This window comes from Anas acuta, chromosome 1 (genome assembly GCF_963932015.1).
Source record: "Anas acuta chromosome 1, bAnaAcu1.1, whole genome shotgun sequence".
Classification (NCBI taxonomy): domain Eukaryota; kingdom Metazoa; phylum Chordata; class Aves; order Anseriformes; family Anatidae; genus Anas; species Anas acuta.
In genome coordinates, this window is record NC_088979.1 from 55,951,904 (window position 1) to 55,976,445 (window position 24,542).

At 38.9% G+C, this 24,542-nt stretch overlaps 2 protein-coding genes across 4 annotated transcripts in view; one reads left to right on the plus strand and one right to left on the minus strand.

Moving 5' to 3' along the window:
- The window catches only part of NALCN (sodium leak channel, non-selective), a 229,320-nt gene extending 214,938 nt beyond the window's left edge, over nt 1-14,382 (minus strand). Inside the window, exons 1-3 of one of the 2 annotated variants that reach the window (XM_068677799.1) lie at nt 13,852-14,382; nt 5,215-5,361; nt 2,697-2,879 (exon numbers count right to left, since the gene is read on the minus strand). In XM_068677799.1, coding sequence (XP_068533900.1) covers nt 2,697-2,879; nt 5,215-5,322 — 291 coding nt within the window. In that variant the 5' untranslated portion in view covers nt 5,323-5,361; nt 13,852-14,382. The remainder of the gene's footprint in view (nt 1-2,696; nt 2,880-5,214; nt 5,362-13,851) is intronic. The other variant, XM_068677790.1, reaches the window with a different exon arrangement.
- Nucleotides 14,383-23,276: 8,894 nt separating this feature from the next.
- Nucleotides 23,277-24,542, plus strand: part of ITGBL1 (integrin subunit beta like 1) — a 145,875-nt gene continuing 144,609 nt past the window's right edge. The window contains exon 1 of one of the 2 annotated variants that reach the window (XM_068677823.1): nt 23,277-23,631. In XM_068677823.1, the coding sequence (XP_068533924.1) occupies nt 23,540-23,631 (92 nt within the window). In that variant the 5' untranslated portion in view covers nt 23,277-23,539. The remainder of the gene's footprint in view (nt 23,632-24,542) is intronic. The other variant, XM_068677812.1, reaches the window with a different exon arrangement.

Consider the following 24,542-nt stretch of genomic DNA (forward strand, 5'->3'; position numbering starts at 1 on the left):
CTTTAACAAATGTTAACAGGCTTTTAAACAGTGCCGTATTTTACTTTGATTGCTATTATCTTTGTAAGTCCATGGATCATTACTTTCTTGGTAGAATTACTAACAATAGAACCAATATTTTCCTTAGAATCAATAACCCCAAGAGAGAGTCAAATAATTCACTAAAAATGGATTATTCATTGATTAGCATTCAAAGAAACACTTGGATAGCATGTTCAAAAAGCTCTAATTTGACAGTTGAAACAAGTTAAGGCTAATCCTATTCTATTACCGTTTTATGAAGTTTACTGTACACAATACAAGCCCAAATTGTTCTCCTACAGTTAGGCTCTACTCACATCAATAGCATAGCCAGCAGGTCTGGTGAAGTCCTCCTTTCCCTTTAATCAGCACTTCTAAGACAACATCCACAACTCCAGTTTTGAGCTAAGTACAGGTTTGGGCTCCCCAGTGCAAAAAACACAGAGAGAAAATTGTGCTAGTCCAGCAGAGGACCACCAAAGAGGTTGGGGAGCTGGAGCACATGATGCAGGAATAGAGGGTGAGAGACTGTTCAGACTTCAAAAGAGAAGGTCAGTGGGAGACCTTGCTGCTGTCCACAGCTGCATCATCAAAATACAAAGATGGACCCAAACTCTTCTTGGAGGTACAAAATGGTAACACAAGAAGCAATGCACCAAGTTGGAACTCAGAAAATTCTGGTTAGTTATCAGGAAAAAATATTTCTTGCATGAGGATGATCAAATCTGGAGCTGACTGCCTAAAGAGCTTGTGGAAGCTCCATCCTTGGAGGAGTTTGAGATTCATGTGGACACAGCCATGGGCTGGACCTGCTCTGGGCAGCAGGCTGGACTAGATGACTTCTGGAAGTCCTTTCCAACCTAAATTATTCTGCAACTCTGTGAACAGTACCAGTGAAGGCAATTTATTCCAGTGTAATTATATCCACTGATGAATGCTAAAAGACATTAAACGGTAAGCAAATCCTCAATTGCTAAAATAACAATAAATACAGCTGCTTTATATTTAACCTATCTTTTCATAACAGTGGTTGTGCCTTACCTATTTTACCATATTTTTCATCTAATAAAGAAAGAGTAAAATGTCAAAGTGCAAATCAAATAAACTGCATTCTCATCTGTACGCGTATAACATGAGTCAAGGCAGTGGAACAAACTCCAGACAGCTATTCATTCTGTGAGAACAGACTCATCAGACATGCTTCAAAGCTAAGTTCATCATGTGTACAACATGTGTACAATACAAATATTAACAACACAGTGAAAGACATTAGAATATGCAGCAATGGATTATTCATTGCCCATAGGTGCTTACTGTGAATGAAGCTGGTATTTCCATACACAAAGACTAAGAAATCAAGCTCTGTACAAAATTTACACTGCTGGCTGTCCCTTCCTCTCTCTGCTCTAGTATTCACATGCCTATTTCTTTGCAAAGCCTGTACCAGCTGTAATAATAACTCATTATTCTTGCACTGTTCAAATGCTCACACTGGTCACTACCTCCCTATTTGTGAGCTTATGTGTCCTCGTACTCACCTGCTTAATGGACATCTCTGAATAAGAGAGTACAGGTTGTGGCCAGAAGTACTACTTCACAATGCCAGAAATACCACTTCACAAAGGATTGCTTTGGCTTTTAAACAACTTGAGAATATTCTCTTAGAATCATCTTATTTCAGTAATTTCCTAAATACTAACATTAATGTCACTTTAAATTTGTCTATTAATATTCATTATATATGATGATATAACAGCCTAGTTTGGCAGTTATAATACATATAGTTATAAGTTTTAATATAGTTATTAAAAATGCCATCCACTAACTAAGAATGAAGTGGAACCCAAGATGTCTCTAGAGTCATCAAGACCTTTCAGTAGTGAAAGGGAAAGATAACACTGATTATCTACTCTGTGCAGTAGTTACAAAATTATATTGTTGATAAGCACCACAAATGTTTTTTTCTATATGTAAGCCAAATTCATATTTTTTCACTAAAGACTGGAAACAATCAGCAAAGTAATACTACATAATGATGACCACTGAAAAACTCTGCAGGTTGATATTCTATTGTATCATATTTACTAATAAAAGTTAGTCCAGTTTCAACAGTAAACATATGACAAGAGAAATATTTGTTTACCAGCGTTCTTTATATTAAGGAAAAAAATGTGGAAAAGCAAGATAGCTTTTTCATTCAGCTCACTGTTAAAACATATTTTCTTCTTTAAATAAAGTAACCACACAACAAAACATTCAGGCTTGTGAAATTAAAATAAGTCAATATCTAAATATGCATCTCCAGACATTTACAAAAGATTCTTATTAATGTATATGCAGTTCATTTTGCTTTTCGTTTTTAATAGTAATACAGTGAAAATGTATGTTTCTGAACATACATGAACATACATGAACACACATTCTGAACTGAATGTGAAACATTCCTTAGAAGGAAAACATTATTATGAATGTTGGTAATACATTTAGGGGGGATTAAATAGGTAGTAAAGCTGCATCTTTCTCATCCTGTCTTTTCTGTTTATATGCCATGGCATTGCCTGCCATTAAAAACAATCATAAAAAGAAAAGTAAGAAGTTAACAAAGATCAAATGTCACTATAACATATTCAGATCCATTTTCTTGAGTACATGTAGGATATTTTTAAAATGCTTACCTTAACTATGCCACGGATATGCATTTTTGCTATCATCTCTGCAGTATAGAGGAACATCAATAGAGTATCAAGAGCAAATGTCACATACTGGAGAGGAGGATAATGCTCAAAGGTCTTTGGAGTGTTCATACAAACAGAAATAACACTGATTATGGCACAGATTCGTAGTAATGAGTGTACCCACTGAAAAAAAAACAACAACAACACAAGAAAACCAAGACATTGCAAGATTGTTTTAATTTTCAAAAACAACTCAAATATTTAGCCTTCGTAACTTGTATAGCACTTTTTGTAAACACTCTTTTGCAGTTTTCTTTTACATAATAATCCATGTATTTAAGGTCTTCATCTCAAAAATAAGCTCTCATGATTTTATGAAACAAAAAATAAATTATTTGTTAATTTGGGAGATTGCATAATTCATAAACCAAGTTTCAAGAGCCAGGAAACTGAGAGTCAGGATACTATCCTTCCTACTTTGCAGTTTTTGCAGTCCAATTTATTTTCAAATGACAACTTGTTGTATTTTATATTTTATGCAGACAATAAGTAGAATTAGTTGATGTTATAAATTGGGGGAATATGTTAAATGAAAATATCTGTGGAAAAAAAATCACATTTAGATGAACTGATTTTTCATTTACTTATTTTATATTTAACTTTTTTTTTTTTTAGTTCACAATTCAAAAAATGAAGAGAGGCACAGGGATTAAAATCATCCTTCCATTTATGAAATGAATAAATATAAAAAGACTATGTCAAAGAAAGCTACTTCTTAATATCAGGATTCCCTTTTGTTCCAAACAAGTTTTCTTGCTGTAAGAGAACAGTTCATTTCTATGACTATTTAGGTCTCAGTCTCAAAACAGTCTTTATTAATAAGGCTATATTCAGTGCCAGGCACAGTGGGAGGTCTAATGAGAAGGTAGAATGTATCAGTACATGGGTTTAGCATTGTATTTTTTTCTCTTTTATATCAAAACACCACTGAAACATCTTTAAAGCCAGACAAGTGTAATGAATCAGAGCTGATAAGGTCGTGTCTATTGTAAAAAAAAAAAAAAAGAATTTCAGCAAGCAAAAAAAATAAAATTTATCAAACAAAAAAAAATTATACACTCACTTACACCAACTCGAACACGAACATTACTATATGAAGAAGCCGTAAGAAAACCCACCTGTTTTAACACTCACCATATGCTCACCTAAATGTAATGAAATTTGACCTAAACTGAATAGCTCTACTGTTTCTCAGCCCAAATTAATAATTTGGAAGTGTGATGTATTGTTTCTTATGTCCCTTTTATACCCGCCTTGTTTCAAACCTTGTTTAAACTGAAAAGAAATAACATCAATAGTAAAGTGTGGCTTATAGATAAATGTGTTGTCTGCCATAGTAAAATGTTAATATTATACTTGCTAAGCAATATGCAACTAATATACCAGCATGACAAGAAAAAAAATGATTCCATCCAAAAGCTGAATGCTGTGCACTGAGAAACATATGTAAATAACTCAGCATATCTTTCTGCAATGACATTTTGAGCTAATTACAGCATTCAATAGGAACATTCTATTTTAAATTATTTAGCATGAATAATTAATTCATGGGTGTTGTCTTGTAGATGATTTAGGTGTTAAAACTCAGAAGCGAATCTTAGAGATCTGGGATTCATACTGCAAATGAGATGATAGTTGAATTAAATGAATGCCATGCCAATAACATGTATTAATTTATTTCAGAATATTTGACTTTTTGCTTTCACAAAGTAAAGAATTCTGCTCTCCTTTAAGAGAAGCACAAAAATACCTTCTCTACAAAACCATGAATCATTCAAAACACAGGAATCCCGGATGCTCACTGACAGCTAAATATGTGATTTAATCATAACAACCATCTTTACGTGGTAAAGGTATCTTCTTAATACAGCACATTCTGTTAATAACTCTGTTCCCAATGAAACAATCTCCAGTTTCAAGTTGCCAGACACTTCTTCACCTATCTATTGCTTTAGGGCACATTGTAGGTGAAATGATACTAGAAAAATATGAGCTGAACTTGAAACTAAACAACCAAAATACACTTTTATGTTCATAAGGGATGTAAAAAGGGAGATTTGAAAGTAAAAACTTTCAAGTCAAAATGAAACTGCTGGCCACTGCTTTAGCAATGAAATGCTCTTTTTGACATTCTCTTCAAAAGTTCACTTTACAAACTTCTAATTTCAATAAACGTTAGGAAACAATACATTGAAAGGATAGCTACTTAATAAAAAAGCAGTCAGTAGATGAATGTTGGCAAACACTGCTTGATCATCCCCATCACTTTGTAACAACCAAAAAACACCTTTGTATTTAGTTTTGGACTTTTTGTTAGAAATGAACTGGTAGATCAGCAACTACAACTTGGTATTTGTCTCTGACAAACACCTATTTCATAACCATTCTTAGAAGTCATATTTCAACATCAGAAATTACATTTAACTTACAATTAGTGACTACAGGAAGAGATACGTACTGGTTTGTTAATCCACAGAATATCTGCATTGTCTGACAAAGATTCATCAGGACCAAAATCTGTAACTGGTTGGGCTTCCACCCTTGAACTCTGTTTTCTCTTTAGCATCCTGAAGTTAACTTTTGTTATCTATGATCATGAAACCACCTTGGGAGAAAAAAAAAAAAAAGAGAAAAGACATTAATTCACTGAAACCATTTTATAATGCCCTTTTGAACAGCTTTATAAATAACCTAAAGCATTCTGGGTTTATGGCAAAAGGACTTGGTATTTATTAACAGGATCTTCATTTTATTAAAAAGCCTTGCCTATATAAATCACTGACATGACTCTCAGTTTACAACAATTTACATAAAGGTATACAACCCAATTACTACAATTTAGCAGCACTGGCAGAAAATTTTGACCAATATGCGAAGGCAGATATTGCTGTGAACTTAAACCGAAAGAAATCATTGGATGGATTTCCTGAAGCCATTTAATTTAATGGTGACATTTCAATTTATTATATTAGGCTAATATAAAGCCCAATAAGCCAAAGGCAAACAGGCAATGTTAAGTAGCCAACAGATTTTATTGTTCTTTACTGAAATTGGGAGTCTTTTTGCTACTTACTTCTACTATTAACATCCATTTTTTCTAATACCTTTCTTTAATGTCAGTAATTATCTATCCAACGGTGGGACAGTTGGTTTTCTCTGGGGCTTTTTTTGGCACATGGGAGCACAAAGGAGAATGTGCTGTTTCCCCAAGATTAGGCTGAGTTTCAACATTGCTGGCACAGAGGCTGAGCCTTCTGCACACCTCAGTACTCAAAGCAGCAACCACCAGATGCACTATGAGAGCTAAGGTGAGCTAAATATTAGCATCAACTTTCCCCCAAACACAGGGCAAGAGTCTCAGAATCAAAATAAATGCAAAGAGATGAATATGCGCTCTCCCAAGGAGTAACAGCATAGCAGGGAGCACTGGACTTGCACAAGAACAATCTTTCATGAAATGCAGTCCCTTAGGATGATTTTTTTCAGGAAGGTGAGGGGGAAAGAGAAAGCAGGATCTTGGGCCTTGTCATGAACCTTTACCCTGGACCAAGTCTGGTTCATAGGGGATACTATATTTCCAAAAAGTTTGTCAAAACTAGTACAAAATATTTGAAAGCTACAAGTTGAGCATCAAGTATCTCAAGGCATGGTGATGACTGCAGCATGAGTGACAGAAAGACTTTTCCTTGGAAGAAGCAGGAGGTTCAAGAGTATGGAAGTGCCCAGGTGCTTTGTCTCAACTGGCCTTTCCACCACACCAGCCACTGCTTCAAGTCCACTCTGCACCTATTCATCCCTGGCTGTCTTTTCTTTAAGCTATCATGACAAACAACCTATTCATGCTATTCCAACTCCCTCAGAGTCTACTGCCACTCTATTTTCCCTCTTTCAGATTCAAGAAGTCAGCTCCTATCTCAGTAATTCCCTTGCTCTATTTTCAGAAGAGTGCTTTCTCTCATGGTGTCTCTTCATATGTAAAGGCCTCCTTTCAAGCTTCTGTGACGTTTTTGGATTATCCTCTTTCATGTCTGTCAGTAAATTAAAACTCCTGAGCATGATGTTTGTGTCATCATCATGACTTGAATGCACGTACCTTTCTCCTATCTGCTGCCTAATATTTAAAAACCAAGTCTGGACCATTGGTCTGAGTCTGGACAGGCCCAAAAGCAATAGGGTTGAGGTCCTAGACTGGCAATCCCAGCTGAAGGAGCTGAAGTTATGCAGTATTTTTTTTTTTTTTTTAAAGAAACACAAATGATATAAAGGCACAAAATAAGGGGCAACTTCTGACACCTTTATTTGTGTTGGACAATGAATCACAGCACCAAGTGGAAGTGGAACTGCTAAGGTAACACTAAATATATGCAAATATTGTAAAATGAACATTATAGATTAATAATCTAACAAATGAGGGGTTGCAAACATACCCATACAAGCCGTATGCTCCTTCAACTCATGCTTGAGCTCCATGCTCCCACTTCCTTCCCATAAATGATTTCATCACTCAGTTCTCTTGATCAGTTTTTACTGCTTTCTCCTATTTATTTCCAAGCCTAATGTACCAACCCATTTTCTCTATTTGGACCAAATCATAACTAGAAACTCTCAAAGCCTTGGAGCTGTTGTTATTTTTTTGGGGTCATGAAGATTTAAAATGGCTACATTTAGTAAAGTGATAAGTTTACTGCAATTTCTTGGGAGCTGCATTTTTTGAGACCTTGGAAAACAAAATCTAAAATGTTTCCTGCACATATGTTCATTTGTAAACTGTTACTCAAAAGCTATTCAATCAATAAAATATTAATTTTACGCTTCTATTTTCTGCATTTCCTAGTAAACTCTTACGAAAATACACAAAAATAAATAGAGGATAAATAAGGTAAGTACAAACAATAAGAGAATTATGAAAAAAGTCTCAGAAGTCTCAGGATATGAAACATGGACAAGCCACTACTGTTTGTTGTTGTTGTTTTTTGTTTGTTTGTTTCTTTCTTTGTTTTTGGTTTAAGATGACACTTTAACAAGCTTTTGGGGTAGAGAGTAGACAATTACCAAAGAATTGATTATTTATACATCTGATAGGTGGGAAGGTGAGCCATATCCTTCTAATGAAATTCTCATCTACCCTTCTACCCAGTGACACCAACTTTTTTATTTTTGGAATTGATATGGACACATGAACTTTAGCTGTTAATAATGGATTCAGTTCACATTCTTAAGTGTTGCAACTAAAGAGATCAGAATTCTTCCTTTTATGCAGTAGCCTTGAATGAATTGCCATACATATAAATCTAACAGAAGAGAATAAACATTTATGGAATACAAGAACCACCTTGTTTATTTCTCTACTTGAAATGCACAGAAATGCCCATGAAACAAACAAACAAACAAACACACCACAATAAAGACCACAAGTCAAGAATCTTCTGAAAATGGTCTTTAGCAAGATTATTATTCAAAAGTATAATAAGGTTGCTCTGAAGCTTTTATGCATCTTGTTGTTGTTGTTGTTGTTCACACTGCTTACATTTTTCCAGGGAACCCACAGCTTTACATGTGTCTGTTACAGCAGAACACAAGGCCTGGTGCTTTGCACTCTGGTCCATATACTTGAAGAAGTTTAACGTGTGGCCTACAACCCCTTTTGCACCTTTTTTTAAGACGGAACTAGCTGAAAGATGAACGGGAGGAAGGGAGCTGTGCAGGCACTCCTTGCAGCATGTGACGTGCAGCGAGCACCACACCAAGCTGTGCTAATGGGGAGGCTGCAGTCCTCCCTAACCCTGACTATAAATCCACCCCTGCAGTTCCCACATTGATTCCGACATACATCATTAGGTCTTTCTTTGATCACAACCTGTTATTAACATGAAAGGCTTAATACGTTCCCTAGGATATATTTCTAGCTCCGGAGTTTTTAAGAAATACTGGGTGCGGGACAAAGACAGGTTTTGAGACAAGAAAATACCATGGAGTTTTAAGGGCTACACCCACATCACATTTCTTTGGAGCATTTTCTTTACAATAGCAATGAAAATCTATACCACAGGTGTCAACCTACTCAGGCAGGGAAGTAGCCTCTTTGCTTTTAAAACTCTCCCCTATTTTAAGATGTAAAAAGAAAAAAAAAAATACAGGAAGAAAACAGAATATAAATCATGCACTGTGCCCCTTCTGATCCATTTTTTGGTCAGCCTGCTCTCCCTCTCTTCCCCTGAACTTCAACGTGTTCAACATCTACTACACTATCTCAGAACTAAACTTTTAGGCAATAAACGAGATCACTACAATATCAGCATCACAATACATTTTCAGCTTATGGTCAAACATGAGTATTGTTCAAGCACAATAACTGGTAAACTCAAGTCCCACTGTGCACTTAAGGGAAAGAAAAAGTCTGAAGAAAGTCTAATCCCAGCTTGTGAGATCTAAAACAGACACACTAGCCATACGACACTTCTGCTAATGGAAGTTTGCACTTCCTACAAAAATCAAAAGACAAATTAAAAAAAAAAAAAAAGTAGCTGATCCTACACAACATCAAAACTTGAGAAATCTGTGTGTTGTTTATAAAAAAAAAAATAAAGAAAAAAAATTCACTGCATACAGCATATTCTGCTCAAGCATTCTCTATTACAAACTCAAGAAAATGTGCTTATAAATTCTGGTAGATTAAGAAAGCAGTTGAAAAATGACTTCACAAAAAAAAATATATAGAGAGAGAAAAATAAAGCAGATATACCCATCTAAGTTTTACGGAGAGAGTTCAAAAATTAGACAAATCCTTTGCATCAGCTATGTCTGGTTTCCAACATATTTCTGTCTCAGTCTGTTGACTTTGTCACCTGAGATTGTGTGAGCACTGACTGAAGGTCCTCCCATGGCTGGCCACCTACAAGAACTCCCTTCAACACAAATTCTCTCTTGTCTGAAAATGTGAGCTCCAATTCCAACTCTTCCCAGAGCTGGGACACATGAAGCGACTCCTAAAATTGTTAGAAAATTATTAGCTTTGAACTTTTTACTGTCTATAAAATCTAAAGCCTGCCAAATACATAATGAGTGGCAGAGGGAGGGCATTGACACACATTCAAATAGCATGATGATGTTAAGGAAGAAATTGCTCTTCGCTGTACTACAGTTATAGGAAAAATATAAATTCTCCTTCTTGTATCTCAATAGCCTTTTTCCTTTCCCTCTTAGCAAATTGTCCCTGTTTCTGTACCGACTTTTACTTCCATCCCTCTTTTTTGGTGTATTTACATGTGCAAGGTATTTCAGGATTTGTTTTCATGTACCAGAACATTTGAAGTGAGCAAATTATAGACATGATAGTACAGATATATTTAAGTTTATAAGGGTAAAGACAGGATTCCAACTGATACAATCACATGGCACATACCACTATGGATGTTATTAACTCATAACTAGTTTCAAAGAAAAGCTTATGTCAATAATTTTTCTCTTCATGTTGTATTGTTATTTCATCAAAAAGATCTCCCTTACTAATTTAAATACAACTTACACCTAATAGCTGATCAAACTTCAGTACTTATTAAAAACAAACAGGATTTTTCACAAAGAAGGTCTACTGAAGGAAATACCCTAGTAAGTACTTGCATTCACAATTTCAAATCATCTGGATACAAGTAGGAGAGAACAGCTGGTGACAGCTTGTTTATACTAACAGGACCCCTGGCCAAAAAGATCATACTGAGGTTCAACAGCCAGGGAAAGCTTAATGTTTGCTGATGGCCACCAGTGTTCAGAGCATCTAGTGTGAAAACAGACAGGTGTCCAGGCTTTAGTTCTTTGCTCCCAACATGTCTCATGTAATTTGCAGCTAAGGATGTCAATAATGTCACACCATATTTACTTCTTATAAAGTTCTTCCCCTCAGACCTAGTGGAAATAATACAGGCCTAATCAGCAGGCAGAATCAAGTATCAAATTGCATGTAAAGGCAGAGCTCTCATGAACAAGATATACAGACTACCACTACTACCACACAATGTCATGGGACAAATCCGCTTAAGCCTTTCAACAACCACAAGACACAAGTTTGAAGAACCTATGCATGCTCACAGTATTGTGATACAGTCAGATAATGAACTTCATAGCTTTATATAAAGTTTGGTGTTTTCACATTTTTCAATTAAAAAATTGCATTAAAAACAAAAAAATAGGCAGGCCACCTACCTTGCTATGTTACAACTAATCTACTGCAATGGGGTCTATATGAAAATCCTTAAAAGCTGATGAAGAAATACATCAATGAGCTTAGTAAGAACCATGCTAGAAAAAATACAATAACAATATTCTGGGATTAGCTTTTGTGGTCTACTCATCGCCAAGTGGAAACTGTAGCCCTCAGTGAAAACAAGAGAAGACCAATCTTCAAGAGGATTCAGTGAGCAACCCACCCTTTTTAAAAGATCCCACATTCTTTAACCTCCCATGAATGCTTCAGGAGATACAGTTTACAGGATTTTAAAGCAAGGGTTGAGGGCACCCTTCCCAGAAAGATGAAGGGGTGGAAAGGAGCTTCTCTGTAGGCAGATGGCTGGCAGCATGCCTGCTTAAGTGATTATTTTAATGTTGCTGGGATTTTGTTGTACTACTAATTACACACTACAGTGCCTAGAACCCTGTATACACATTTTTTTCAGAGTTTAAATTGATACATTAAAAAATACAATAAACAGTGATTATTTACTTTTAGCCTTGTTACAATTTTACTAAAGTAATTATTTAAAAAAAAATGAATATTCTAGATGATTTTCCTTTTCCAAATTCTACTGTTTATATATATTACTTTAAGAATTTCCAGAGAAACTGTTAATACCAATGTATTTTAAGCTGGAAATCCTTAAAACACAATCGGGACTCTTCCTTCTCATCTTCTTTTCTTTAAAAAAAAAAAAAAAAAAAAGTTGGCCTGTGATACAGACTCTCATTATTGCAGGACAGTTCCCACAAGTTGCAGCCACAACCTTTGGTATTGTACTGCTATCTCCATAAACACAACACTGAATGTAATGGCCAAGAACAAAAGGCCAAACTTTGGGAAAGTTTTTTGGGAAAAATTATACTGGAAAACTGAGAACATAGAATCACAGACTGACTCAGAAGGTCTTTAGTTCAATCTCCTGCCCAAGGGTGCTCAAGTCAGATGTCAGACAAGACTACAGTTTACTCAGGTTACTCCAGTCTGGTCCTGAAAACCACCAAGAATGAAGATTGTACAATTTCTCTGGGCATCTTGTTCCACTGCCTGAGTATTCTCACAGTAGGGAAAAATATCAGGGCTGAAAGATGAAAAGATCATAGAAAATAAAGGAAAACAAAAAGAAACAAGTAGTAACAATGTAATTTGCAACCATCGTCTAGAGGTAGTATCATCAAAAATAAGACATTTACTAGTACTTAACCTAATACACGGAACTTCAAATGGAGGTTGAAATAAAACAGAGAACAGAAAAAGACTGAAAAGGAATTAAAATGTGATTTGACATTTAACTAGCATATTTGGCTGATTTTGCTCTTTACCTCAAAAAAGATTTCATGCTCAAAATCTACAGGAAAACCAAGTAATTCTCCAGCCATGGAAGTACTGAATTAGTAACACAGTAAAAATAAGTTTATTTTCATGAATGTGAACACTTCTCTTTTTCTCATAAACATGGATAAAATCTTGTTTTCAACAGCCTGAATACCATGAGGGGAGGAAAACCCCAAAGCCCGGAATCCAATAATAGGTCTAGCTCATCATGACACATCTTAAGAAGAGATTCTTATCCTGGAAAATCAGTGACTTTGCACCTCTTCCAGAATTTGGTCCAGTAGCCCATTATTACTGCCTGTAACACAGCTTGATACTACTTTCTCATGGAGAAAGTTTAAGGCTCGAGATCTATGTGGCTCATGATCTGGGTCTAGATGAATGCCACATGGTGTCTACGGTAACAGCAATGCCCAAAAGGTGGAAGTAAAAGCAGAGGTTGTATGTTAGAAGGTTGTATTTCCAGGAAGCATATATCAAATGGGAACAATCTGTTGTGGACCACATCTGTTGTGGACCACATTTCAGATTAACAAAAAACGACACGCCAAACAAAAAGACTATGGATCTACATTACTACATAACAAATGACATGGTAATTGTTATGGCTTTAATATTTCATTTCAGAACACAGCACCCAGCTAAAACAGTTAAGGAAATGATTCCCCTAGCTGTTCCTAAATGTTCCCAGAGGTATATTCATGAAGTTGCAGAAAGCCGGAGTCTTCTAGCAGCTTGAGAGATCAGCTCAAAGTGGTATTTGTTTTCTCTCTCCATTGAAGTTTCTTGTGATTTATACAGCAAAAATTAGTCCATTTTTAATATGTATTATTTCTATTTTTTTTTTGGTCGCATAGGGGGCAGGTGGGATGAGGCTGCTGTAGAAGGAAATGAAAAGAGGGACAATGCAATGAACCAGGAAATTGAAGATGTGAAAGACAAAAGACTCAAACAGCATACACTTTGTATTTTCTCACTGTGAATATTTGCTATATATCAGTGACTCTGAACGCAAGGATGGGTAACTGAAGAAACCTCTGCTAACTTAAAAGCCACGCTCGTAGGCAAAGGCCACCAGAAAGCTCAGCTCTTCCTACAAACGCGCCTTTGACGTCAGGAGCGCTCGAACAAAAAGACGTGGACCAAAATAATAAAAATAATAATAATAATAAGCAGGTCTCCATTCACATAACGACCCGAGGCCCTTGAAATTGCGCGTTAACCCCGGGGAGACTCCCTCGGGGTCAGCATCTCCGCCCGAAAACCACCCGCGGGGGGTCCCGGCCATCCTCCCGGCGCCCCCCCCAAGCTCTCCCCGGCCGGGGCTGCTCTGGGCACCGATCCCGGGCTCGTTTTGCCCAGGCCGAGGGCCGCTCCCCCGGCCCCGAGCCCGCCGCGGCCCCCGGGGCTCGGTGCCGGGGCCCTGTCGCCGCGGTCTTCCCGGGGTGCTCGGGGGAGGGGGGCCGGGGAGGGAGCGGGGAGGAGCCGGGGACCCCCGTACCGAGCCGGCCGCGCCCGCCGCCTCCCACCTACCGCCAGCATCCGCCTTCATGGCGCGGTCGGGAGGGGCCGGCCCCGGCCCCGGGGTGTCGCGGGGAGCGGAGGGGCCCCGGCGGCGGCCGCCCTCGGTCTCTCGGCAACAGCGGCGGCGGGTGGGGCGGCAAAAAAAGGGATGGGAAGGGAAGGGAAGGGGGGGAATCGCCGCCGAGATCCAGGCGGGTGCCTCACATCGGCAGGTGCCGAGGGGAGAGGCGGCCGAGGCGGCCGGCGGTGTCCTCACGCAGAGCGAAGGCGCAGCCTGGAAGAGGGATGCAGCCCGCTGCCTCTCGGCCCCTCGCAGCTGTTGTGGCGTGGGGGGCTGGCTTTGTGCACCGAGCCCCGAGACGAATAACGGGTGAAGGAAGTACGAAGGAGGCCAGGATGCTTCCTACGGGCTCAAACTGAGCAGTAGCTGGGCAAGAAGCAGCAGGAGAAAGCAGCACTATGCCACCGAAGTGTGTCTGGGCAGCAGCTCTGTAGGGCTCAGGATGTTGGCTTTGTGTTCCTTTTGCTTCTGTTTGTTTGCTTGGCATGGTCATCAAGTACTATGGCAGTTTTTTAGTTTGGTAAGGAACCTTATGTGTCCATCTCAGAGCTCTCCTAGTAGGTGCGCACTTCTTTGTGACCACACAGTTTACTGCAATGGTCACATCAACTGGGTGGTCTTGTTCCTTGTCACGTTACTGAAGATCCAAATAAAGGCTGGGTTTTGAGCTCCATAGTAAAATAAATTCAAAAAGTAGCATCATCCATAAAGTAGCAAAGGGATACCTTAAATAAGTTCATAAGTACTTGGGAAACTGCCTCTATGTGTGAAGTCACCATGTTCCAATCTGTATTTTTATCTTCTTGGGCCAAAAAAAAAAAGCCTAAATTTCAGTAGATTATTGTTTCGTCTTTACATGATTGTAGTTGGTGCGATATTATACAAACTCATAGCTTCCTGGAGCCTGTAAAATTAGCAAAAGCGAAGAGGTAATCCTGCAAATACAGTTGTTGCAAAGATAGCATTAAAGACGTGGAATAGGATTTGAAAAACAAAACCCCTAGCAAAATAACACAGAAAACAGAAGGAAAACATATGGCATAAATTGCATTAAGTCCCGTTAGATTATATCTATTTGATGTTTACAACAAAAAACTAATAAGCCAGTTAGGGAGCTGGCCTTAGGATTATGGATGCAGCCCTGCTGGTGCTTACGTCCCGCATTAACAACATTAGCAATTCCAGTAAATTTAAGCACCTAATTTTAGTGTTCGCAGAACTAGTGTCTTTAATAGCAAGCAGCCAGCTGATAACTAATAAAATAAAATAAATAAAAAAAAGCAGATCAATTTAGGAATAAATGTGTTTACAAATCATACTCTTCATATTTTGTCTCTTCCTCTATTATATTTTATTAGTTGGAATAAGTTGCTAGGCAGCGTTATGCTGGTGGTGAAAGCATCTTGTGAATGAAAAGTGACATTTGCAAAAAGTGAAGCATAGCAGCTATATCTAAGGAAAAGAAATCAGCATTTGCTAGCAGATGTGCTTTTGTGCCAGAGCTTTTCTGTGGACATAGTGGCCTAGGAAAAATAATACGTAATAGAACAATTCAGGTTGGAAGGGAACTTGGGAGGCCACCTTGTCTGGCCAATCTGCTGAAAACAGCTCAGCTATGAGATCACACCAGGGTTTTATCCAGTTGGGTCTTGAAAACCTCCCAAGACAGAGACTGCACAACCTTTATGGGCAACCTGTTCCAGTGCTTGACTGTCCTCATTGAGAATAATTAATTTTCTTGACATACTGTTGGACCCTCTTGTCTGCTGTCTCTCCTCCTCCTCTCATACATCAAAGAACCCAGCTCCATCCTCATGACACCATCTTCATAGGCCCTGGCAGGCCGCTCTGAGGTATCTCCAAGGCCGTCCTTTCTCCAGGCTGAACAAACACTGCTCCTTCAGCCTCTACTCATGGGGCAAGTGCTCCAGACCAAACCCTCTTGGTGGCATGTAACTCACATTACTCTAGTGTATTAACATCTGGACTCAGATTTGGATGCAATATTTTACATGCAGTTTAATGAGTGCCAAATAAAAGGGGATGTTTCCTGACATATAGTTTGTACTATGGAATACAAATTTCCATACTTATTTCACACTTCTGCTTTAACCTGGGATAGGATTTGGTAACACAGCGTTAAAGTTTGTCCTCCCTATCCATACGAAGCTTCTGTGAACTGCAGGCTGTTAACAGAGACCAATGCTTTCAGCAGAAGTTTGGTTTCTCTGGGTCATCTGTCTATAAGCATGACTTGCATCAGGTGGTGCTGCTGCTGGAAAAAGGGTTTAGTTCTTGATACCCTGACATGCTTGCTATGCATGAGGAAAAAATAGTAATATCTTTAATTTGAAGACTTGTAGAGGAAATGAAGGTCTACTGTTAGCTTGAAAAAGCCCTTTTTTGATTTGGTAATTCACCACAAATTTACCTTCATGACTGCCACAGAAAAAGCAATTATGAACATTTAAAAATTAAGTTACACATATTACTGTATGAGTACAAAGTGGAAAATGTAAATATTTATAAAGTTGCTGATCGAATTTTGCCATTTAAAATCCATGCTAACATTTAATATTTGGGGCTACAGTGTGGTATTATTTTGATTTAGAAAGTTCTCATTGACTTAAAGGGCAAGCTAAAAATATACATATAAGGACTGAATTTGAGGGTTAAGTGGAAGATGTAACTTTACTGTAAAGTGAAATACATCAAAAGGAAATATATATCTTAGTAAGTATTTACTTTTATTCTCTCTAAATCTAGAATAGGAAAAGGAATTTTCTTATTCCTTCCTCAAACTTCAACACAGTTGAATCTGGCCATGAGGAAACTTCCATTTAAAATGGAATTGTAGAAGATTCCAGAAGACTGATATTGAGAATTCAAGGTGACAGTTCTCAGCCTTACCTATCACTTTAATAATTTCTGTAATGTGATCTGCAAACACAGTAAGGTCTTCCTGCATAAAAGGTGATGGTGAAACCAAAGTTTTCTAGGCCTGCTCTCTTGGCAGGTCTCGAGGAGAAAATAAAAGCCGTGTTTTGTGTATTTCATTGCAGAATTTGTTCAGCCCACAAGCCCCATGGTTTATTTTTATATATTTGTTTATTTTATGGAATGCAGCTGACTCAAGCAATGATAAAGATAAAAATTAGTGTCATGGTTTTAATAGGCTGCGCCAAAGCAGGCAAGTAATGGACATCTCATCTTCCCCATTTTCAGTGAGAAAGAGCAATTGTTATGAAGGGAAAGCACTAACGCTAGGCACCAACTCCTCTGTTTTACAAAATCCAATTGCTACTCTCTCATTTGCTTATATCTATATAAATACACATTTCCACAGCAATTTGTGTATTTTATGTAGTTGAAAATGGGAAAAGCCACGTTAGAAATAGTGAAATTACAGACTTATTTCTGAATGTATTTGAGCTTTATTTGTACATCTCTTGTTCTCACTTTTCATACATATCTTAAGGAGCTGAAGAGTAGTGGATTTTATTTTTTTTTTAGGGAAAGGAAAAAAAAAACTATCCCAAGGAGCTGAGCTTAGTGGAAATGCTATTGTTGGAATTTGATTTACCACTTAGAAAAGAACTCACTGCTTGATCAGATTTCAGATATTCCATAATGAGTAAAAGAATTCATGAAATATTCATTTTGAAATGATGGTTAAGCTTTTAAAAAGGTCATAAAATGTCATTTAGAAATTCAGAATTAAACTTCAGACCCAAAGGAAAATTTAATCATTTAGGCATGGGATAACAGTCAAAAAGTGCTAGATTCCTGCTTTGTTGCTGTCTCACCCCAAAGCATCCGAAGTGCTTAGTCATTTTAATGGCTGTTACCACAAAGTTCTCCAGAAATCTTAAGTCTGCTCTGCACATGCAAAGCAGCACCACAGCATCATGGCAGGGCTCCGCCTGATTAAAAATGGTACAGCTGCCTGGCTGTCCTCCATCTGTCTGCTCAGTATGTCTCAGGCTGAGAGGTGCTCTCACTTGGAACCATATGTCCATAACAAAAATCAGCACAGAGCAACATCAGGCTAATGACTGGTACAGAAGGTCAGCTAGTATTCATGAGAGATTTTGATTGGGAAGGATTGCAAAACTTCCATTCTTAAGTGTCTGTGACCAGTGTCAACACTGAAGAATCAAAATAGATTATACAGAGTATGGTTTTCACATTTTCAGACCTTAAGTAGGGTCCTTAAATCTACAACTGTGTGTATATATGGCTTGCTTTTCAAAAATGCTTAGTACATGGAAGAGGGGCAATACTGGTCACACCCCACTTTCTCTTCATTTTGGTCTCTCCTTCTTTTTTGGTTTAATAACAAGCAGCAGAACCCAGTGACTGAGCACTGAAACCATACAAGAGGGGTTGCTGTTGCCTGGAGAATTTGGTGTGTATATGTTCACCTCAAATGTAAACCTGAGATGCTTCTGTTTTCCTCTAAGAAGTCAGCAATATTCATTTTTTAATTTACTTTCCCTAGGAACAACTCTTCAGTCACAGAGACAAGAACTATTCATTATATAATTAATTCTGGTAATTAGTAAAAAAAAAATACAAAACTCATAGTTTCATTATTTTTATTGTATTTGACACTGTTTTAGATTTTTCAAGATTCCCAGCAGCAAGTATCATAGTCCCTTTGAAAAATAAGATGCGGTGTGACCACAGAGTGAGGGTTCATGTCAAAAAATGTCCAAAAAATGTCCATTCATATCTTTTCTTGGCCTCTTCAAGAATGCTTCATATTATTAGCTTGGATTGTACCAGACGTTGACTTGCTTTCTAAAATAGGTGCAAAAAGGTTAAGAACGTAATAGTATGTTTTTGTTTTTTTTTTTAAACATGCTGTTTTTTCTGGCATTCTGAGCTGTCTTGCAAGCTCATGCTTAAAAATCTCATGCTGCTGTAAGGCCTCTGTAAAAGCAGAGTACTGTTGCTGTTTTGGGGAATTAACTTGTAAACATTAAGCAAACACAAGACCTATCTACTATTTAAAGTTTTGACCAGGAGCTGAAAGAGTAAGCTAAGGTTTTACACTAGAGTATAAAACAGTAACATCTTGATTAATGTTGACCTATGAACTGTTTGGATAGCTTATATTCACTACTATTCAGGGCAGCAACATTCAGGCCAGCGCAGCTTTAATCTTGTTCTAACCTTGATCCTATAACTCTGAAAGCTATTTCTATTCCCTGTGTGGTACCATCAGCTGTCCCAGATTCCATCTCATGTCAGCAAAATGAAGACAAGGTTTTCTGCTCTGCACAGCTCTGGCATCCTCTGTCTCTTGCTCAGCTCCAAGGCCGTCATCGGCTAGTACAGCAATGAATCCCAAGAGCTGAATGCATTTCCGAACTGTTTAATTTAGACAGATTTCAGTTATCTTCATCAAGTATTTTAGTCTGCAGATGCTAAAGTGGCTTGTCATAGGTTAGGTCTTTAGAGCTGTCTAGTTTAGTGATGGTGTTTCAGTGACAGAAGTGATGCAAAATCACTGGGAGCTTCTAAATCTCCTAATTACAGGTTTTATAGAGAAGTAATAACTTGTGTGATATGTGGGATTTTCAACTTCTTGTTAATTTTAGAAAAATGCTGTGGAAGTGAATGCCTCCGCAAAGTCTCCTCATAGAAAAACTGGTGGTGTTACTATACTGGGATCCATGGAAACACAGGAACAGTATTTGACAAATTTTGGTGGTCTCCAGTTATATTTGAAGCTTAAACTCTTCACTGGATGCACATTTTGCTTTGTTTTGTTTTATTAAAAACAAACAAACAAACAAACACTTAAAAATAGCATGAAATGTTGATTTGCCTAATGCCTTCATTAAAGTGACAGCAAAATTATGCTGGCCACTAAGAGGCTGTAATAAAGGAGTAGGAAGAGTCCATCTGCTTCCATGCAGCAAATCAAATCTTATTTAGCAGCAGAGTATGTAATCAGAGTCAGAATCAGAGAGTAGTTGAAGTTGGAAGGGACCTTTGGAGGTCATCTTGTCCAACTCCCTGCTCAAAGCAGGGTCACCTAACAGCCAGTTGTCCATGTCCAGACAGCTTTTGAATATCTCCAAGGAGGGAGACTCCTCAACCCCTCTGCACAATCTCTTCCAGTGTTAGATTGAACACTGGAAAAATTCTGGCATAGTGACAGTTACGATGTTGCTTGCCTCCAAAAAAAGAAAAATCCATACCAGATTCTGTAGGCTTTTAATAAGAACTCTAATAGTGATAGACTTAAACTGAGGTTCAGGTGTAGGTGTGTTTAGCAGCACCTATTTTCTTGGTTCCATGTCTTTATTTGAAGACATTTCTTGTCTGACAAGTGTTACTTAAACCTATTGCCTACTTTTCAGAAGGCTGTTCAATATTAGCAGTATGTTCCAGCTCCTCCTCCTCCTCCTCAGCATTGTGTTGATTTTCTCTTCTCTACCTTTTTTCTCTGCAGGTGGTGACATTACAAAGAGTTAAGTGTACACATACCAAGCACCTACAGGTCTAAAGCCTTCGTTTGAAACTCCAATGTGTAGGAAAGCTAGCATTTTATGAATACTGTACTTAGTGTAGGTGTATGTTATCCAGAAAAGAACAAAGCTCTTTAAGATTACATATAGGAGTGGCTGAAAGGAAGTGAGCCGTCCTCATGACAGCATGTCAGGTTCTCATTTAGAAAGAAACTGATTCCTTTTGAATTGATTTTACATTCTGTTTGGGAGCCTCTTAGACCACATAGTGCACATATATGCATGCATTGTACATATATGCACACAGTGTATGTATATGCATATATGCATATATATATGTGCATGCACACAAACATTCTAAGCTTAAAAGATTAAATAATAGACAAAAGCAAAGGTTAAAATCCAGTAAGGAAGCACTGAGATACAGTAATAGAGGCAAGCACATATGAAAGCAATTACTAAACTTAAGCTCTGGGTGCACATTTTAAATACTCCACCCTTGGGCTCTTTAACTGCCTTCTCCAAAATCAAAAGATCCACAGCCAAAATGCATGTATTGCTTAAAACCCTGACAGATGTAAATAAATAAAAAATAAGAAAGTGATAAGGTCATGACAGATGTTTTCTCCTTGTACATTTGAAGTTACAGTTTGCAGGCTGCTCGAAGGTCTTGCACACACCTATCACCACCAGTCTGCACAGGAAAAAAGAAGGAAGACGAACAGATGGCAACATTTTAGTGTGTGGATTAAAGATAAATTTAGTGCCAAAAGGGAATTACTATTGTTTAAAATGAAAAGCTTTCTATTTATTCCTCTGTAACTTCAGACTTCTAGCAGTATGATTTCTGACAGCTACATTGTTCTTAAAAGTGCTGCCATTTGATTTTTTTCTTATTGTAACATTACAGATAAATTTGAAAAACTATCACACAGAGCACATAGTACTGCATTAAGCATGGACTTCAAAATTCAAGTATTGTCAAAAATAAAAGTCTGCCAATTTACTTACCTTTTCGCTAGATCCATCAAAGTCAGATGCAAGAGCTTAGCACAATGGTAAGCAATTTGCAAGACTGAAACCAGTAGATTGGACTTAATACAAGATTTTTACCATCAGCATTGTATGAGAAAATTCTGTAACATATTTGCAATGGGAAATATACATTTATTGCAGCAAGATTATTACAAAATTATTATACAATAAGCAGCTATATACAGGACTATAAGATTTTTTTTTCCTCCTAAATATTCTTGTTCATGTTACAGGGCAAAATTATGTGTCATATAGAGGATAGCACACTACATGTAGACAGCAAGTTTTACAGGCCATAGCTTCGTGGTAATCTATTAAAATAAGGCAGAAGTTTTATGTTTAAATAGTCTGTTGGAATCATGTTTGGTTTTATATCTTCAGGAAATAAGAATGTATATTTGCTATTAGTCTCGAACAATTTTTTCCAACCTCTTCTTTCATGTTTCAGTGAAAATATGTTTCTATTGAATGCATACTTGTCTAAAAATTGGACTTTACAGGCCCCAAATTGAACTTAAAAACAGTTCTTTTGGCATGTATAAGACCAGCAGAGCAAAGTCAATTGTTTGACTTACTGTTCACAGGAAGAGCACTAGCAGAACTATGTCTGGTAGCAGTAATCCTGGGAATTGTACACTTGAGTTCACTATGTTAGGCCTAATTACACTTTTGGGAAAGGCAGCATCTAAGTAGAAGGATTTTTAACCAAATCTTAAAATGTTTCCAGAACAGTATAATCTGTGGTATACCAGATATTTAATATGAGAATAAACCAAAAGTTATTCATTTTGTGAAAGCTACTGAGAGCTTTTGCCTCAGGCCCTGGAACCAGTGAAAGCTTTTGTGAACCTGCCTACTTCAAAAATGCAGATATGGATGCGTAGATCAGGACACCTATGCCATACCATCTTACATGGTGGAAGTTTGTTCCCTTAAGAGCTTTCCATATCAGGGAAGTATCAGGCAATCAGACGGATAACCACAGGACAGCTGAAGTTGGAAGGCACCTCTGGGGGCCATCTGGTCCAATCCCTGCTCCAGCAGGGCCACCCAGAGCAGTTTGCCTATGACCATGGCCAGGTGGCTTTTGAAGATCTCCAAGGAAAAGACCTCACAGCCTCTCAGGGCAACCTGTGCCAGTGCTCTGTCACCTGCACAGCACTGAAGTGCTGTCTGGTGCTCAGAGGGAGCCTCCTGTGTGCCAGTTTGTGCCCGTTGCCTTGTCTTGTGAACGGGCACCACTAAAAAGAGCCTGGCCCCATCTTCTTTGCCCCCTCCCTTCAGGTATTTATAGACATTGACGAGATCCCCCCTGAGCTTCCTCTTCTCCAGGCTGAGCTGATCTCTCAGCTTCTCCTAATAGAAGATACTTTTTTATTCCTCTATGCATGACTTTTCCAAAGAAATGTGTGTGGCCATTCCTGCCAATTTTTACTCGTTTTGAGTGCGCCTCCCTCCTTATAGCTTAGTTTTAAGCCACTTCCCAAACCACCCACTGGTGTGATGCAGCGCTGTGCTGTGTTTTAATGAGGTGTGGTGCTTCAGCTCGCTCAGGATGTTTTATTCAGGGTCACCCAGCCAGGTGCCAGCCCATGGCATGGCACAGGGTGAGGCTGCCAGCAGGTAGCCCTGGCACCCACGCCCGGGCCTCTGGGGATCACCCATCCTGTCCTCTCTGTAGTCCCTACAGATAACACCTCAGCCGTGCATGTTTCCCTCACAGCTTCTCAGCACTTATCCCAAACAGCCATCTATCAAAGGACGCGGGGATACGCATACCTCAAATATTTACGGTGCCTGAGCTTTGAGACTGAGACAGTTCGTTCACATCTGCGCACGGGCCACTTTTAAAACATCAAAATAAACCATCTGGCTGCGCAACTGTTTCTAATTACTTCCCTGCTTAGACTGTAAACTTCGGGGTTTGGCACCGGCCTCCCTCCCAGAGCGCTGCCCAAATCCCGCTCCCAGGCAGCTAATCAGCGCCACTGCGGCGCGGGGGGAGCAGCCCTGGAGCCGGGCTTGCCCAGCTCACAGCTCTCTGCACACCCGCCGGCTCTGTCTGTCTGTCCGTCCGTCCATCTGTCCACAGGAGGCAGTGGGAACGCAGCCCGGCACCATGTGTACACGGGGGCTGCCGGGGCTGGCACTGCTGGTGGTGGCGGTCACCTCCCTGCCTGGCCTGCGCCCCGCCGCCCCTCCGTCCCTGAGGTAAGTGTGGCTATGAAGTGACCATGAGGGGGGCTGGCACCCTCCTGACAAATTGGGGTCAGGGTGTGGAGGGCATGTTAGAGGCGATCTGTGAGCTCTGCCCCCGCCTGGTGCCCTGTGGCACCCAGGGAAGGTGCTTGGGATTAAGGAGGGCATGGACGGGTGTCATAAGGGTGTCAGGGCTTTTTGTTGCCATGAGGTGTTTCCTGTCTGAGATGGAGATCTTTTGTGCAGTAAAGTGGGGAAAAGTTGGAAGTTGATGGCTGCTTGTACCCAAGCTGCCAAATCCTGCTGCCTGAGTAGAGCGAGAGCCTAACCACAAATCCATGCGTGTTCCTGCGTCTTCATGTGTCAGCACAGCGGGGCGGTTTTCCCTTTGCTCTTTGCCTCCACCAGGGCCAGCACCTGTCTGTGCTTACAGCCAGCATCAGTTTTGCTCCCAAGCATGTAACATCTAGTGTCTGAGAAGTACTAACCTGGATCCTCAGCATTCCCTAGTGCTGTGAACACCTGTCTTTGGCACCTGAAGTTGGCCAGTCCTTTGTTTTGTTTTCCTGTAATCCTGAACCTAATGAGGCAATGTTGATTTTCCTTGTGTATGTCCTGCAAGTCCTGATCTCCATTGCATGGTACAATCCAGGTCTCACCTCTGGATTCTCCTGAATTTATTAAAAACATAGCTACTAACTATACTTTTACATGGAAGTCAGTGATTACTTCTGTTTCTGTTTGGATGAAAGCATAGATCCTCTCTATCCGACAGACAGAAGACTGCAAAAGGATTACTTTTTCAAATATATTCTAGTAGAATCAATCATAGGCTTGCTTTTTGGTATTCTGTATTCCAGTTACAGTTCCTAAATGTTTGGATGTATATATCATTTTTAAAGCTTTTGGGATAATTCAAATCA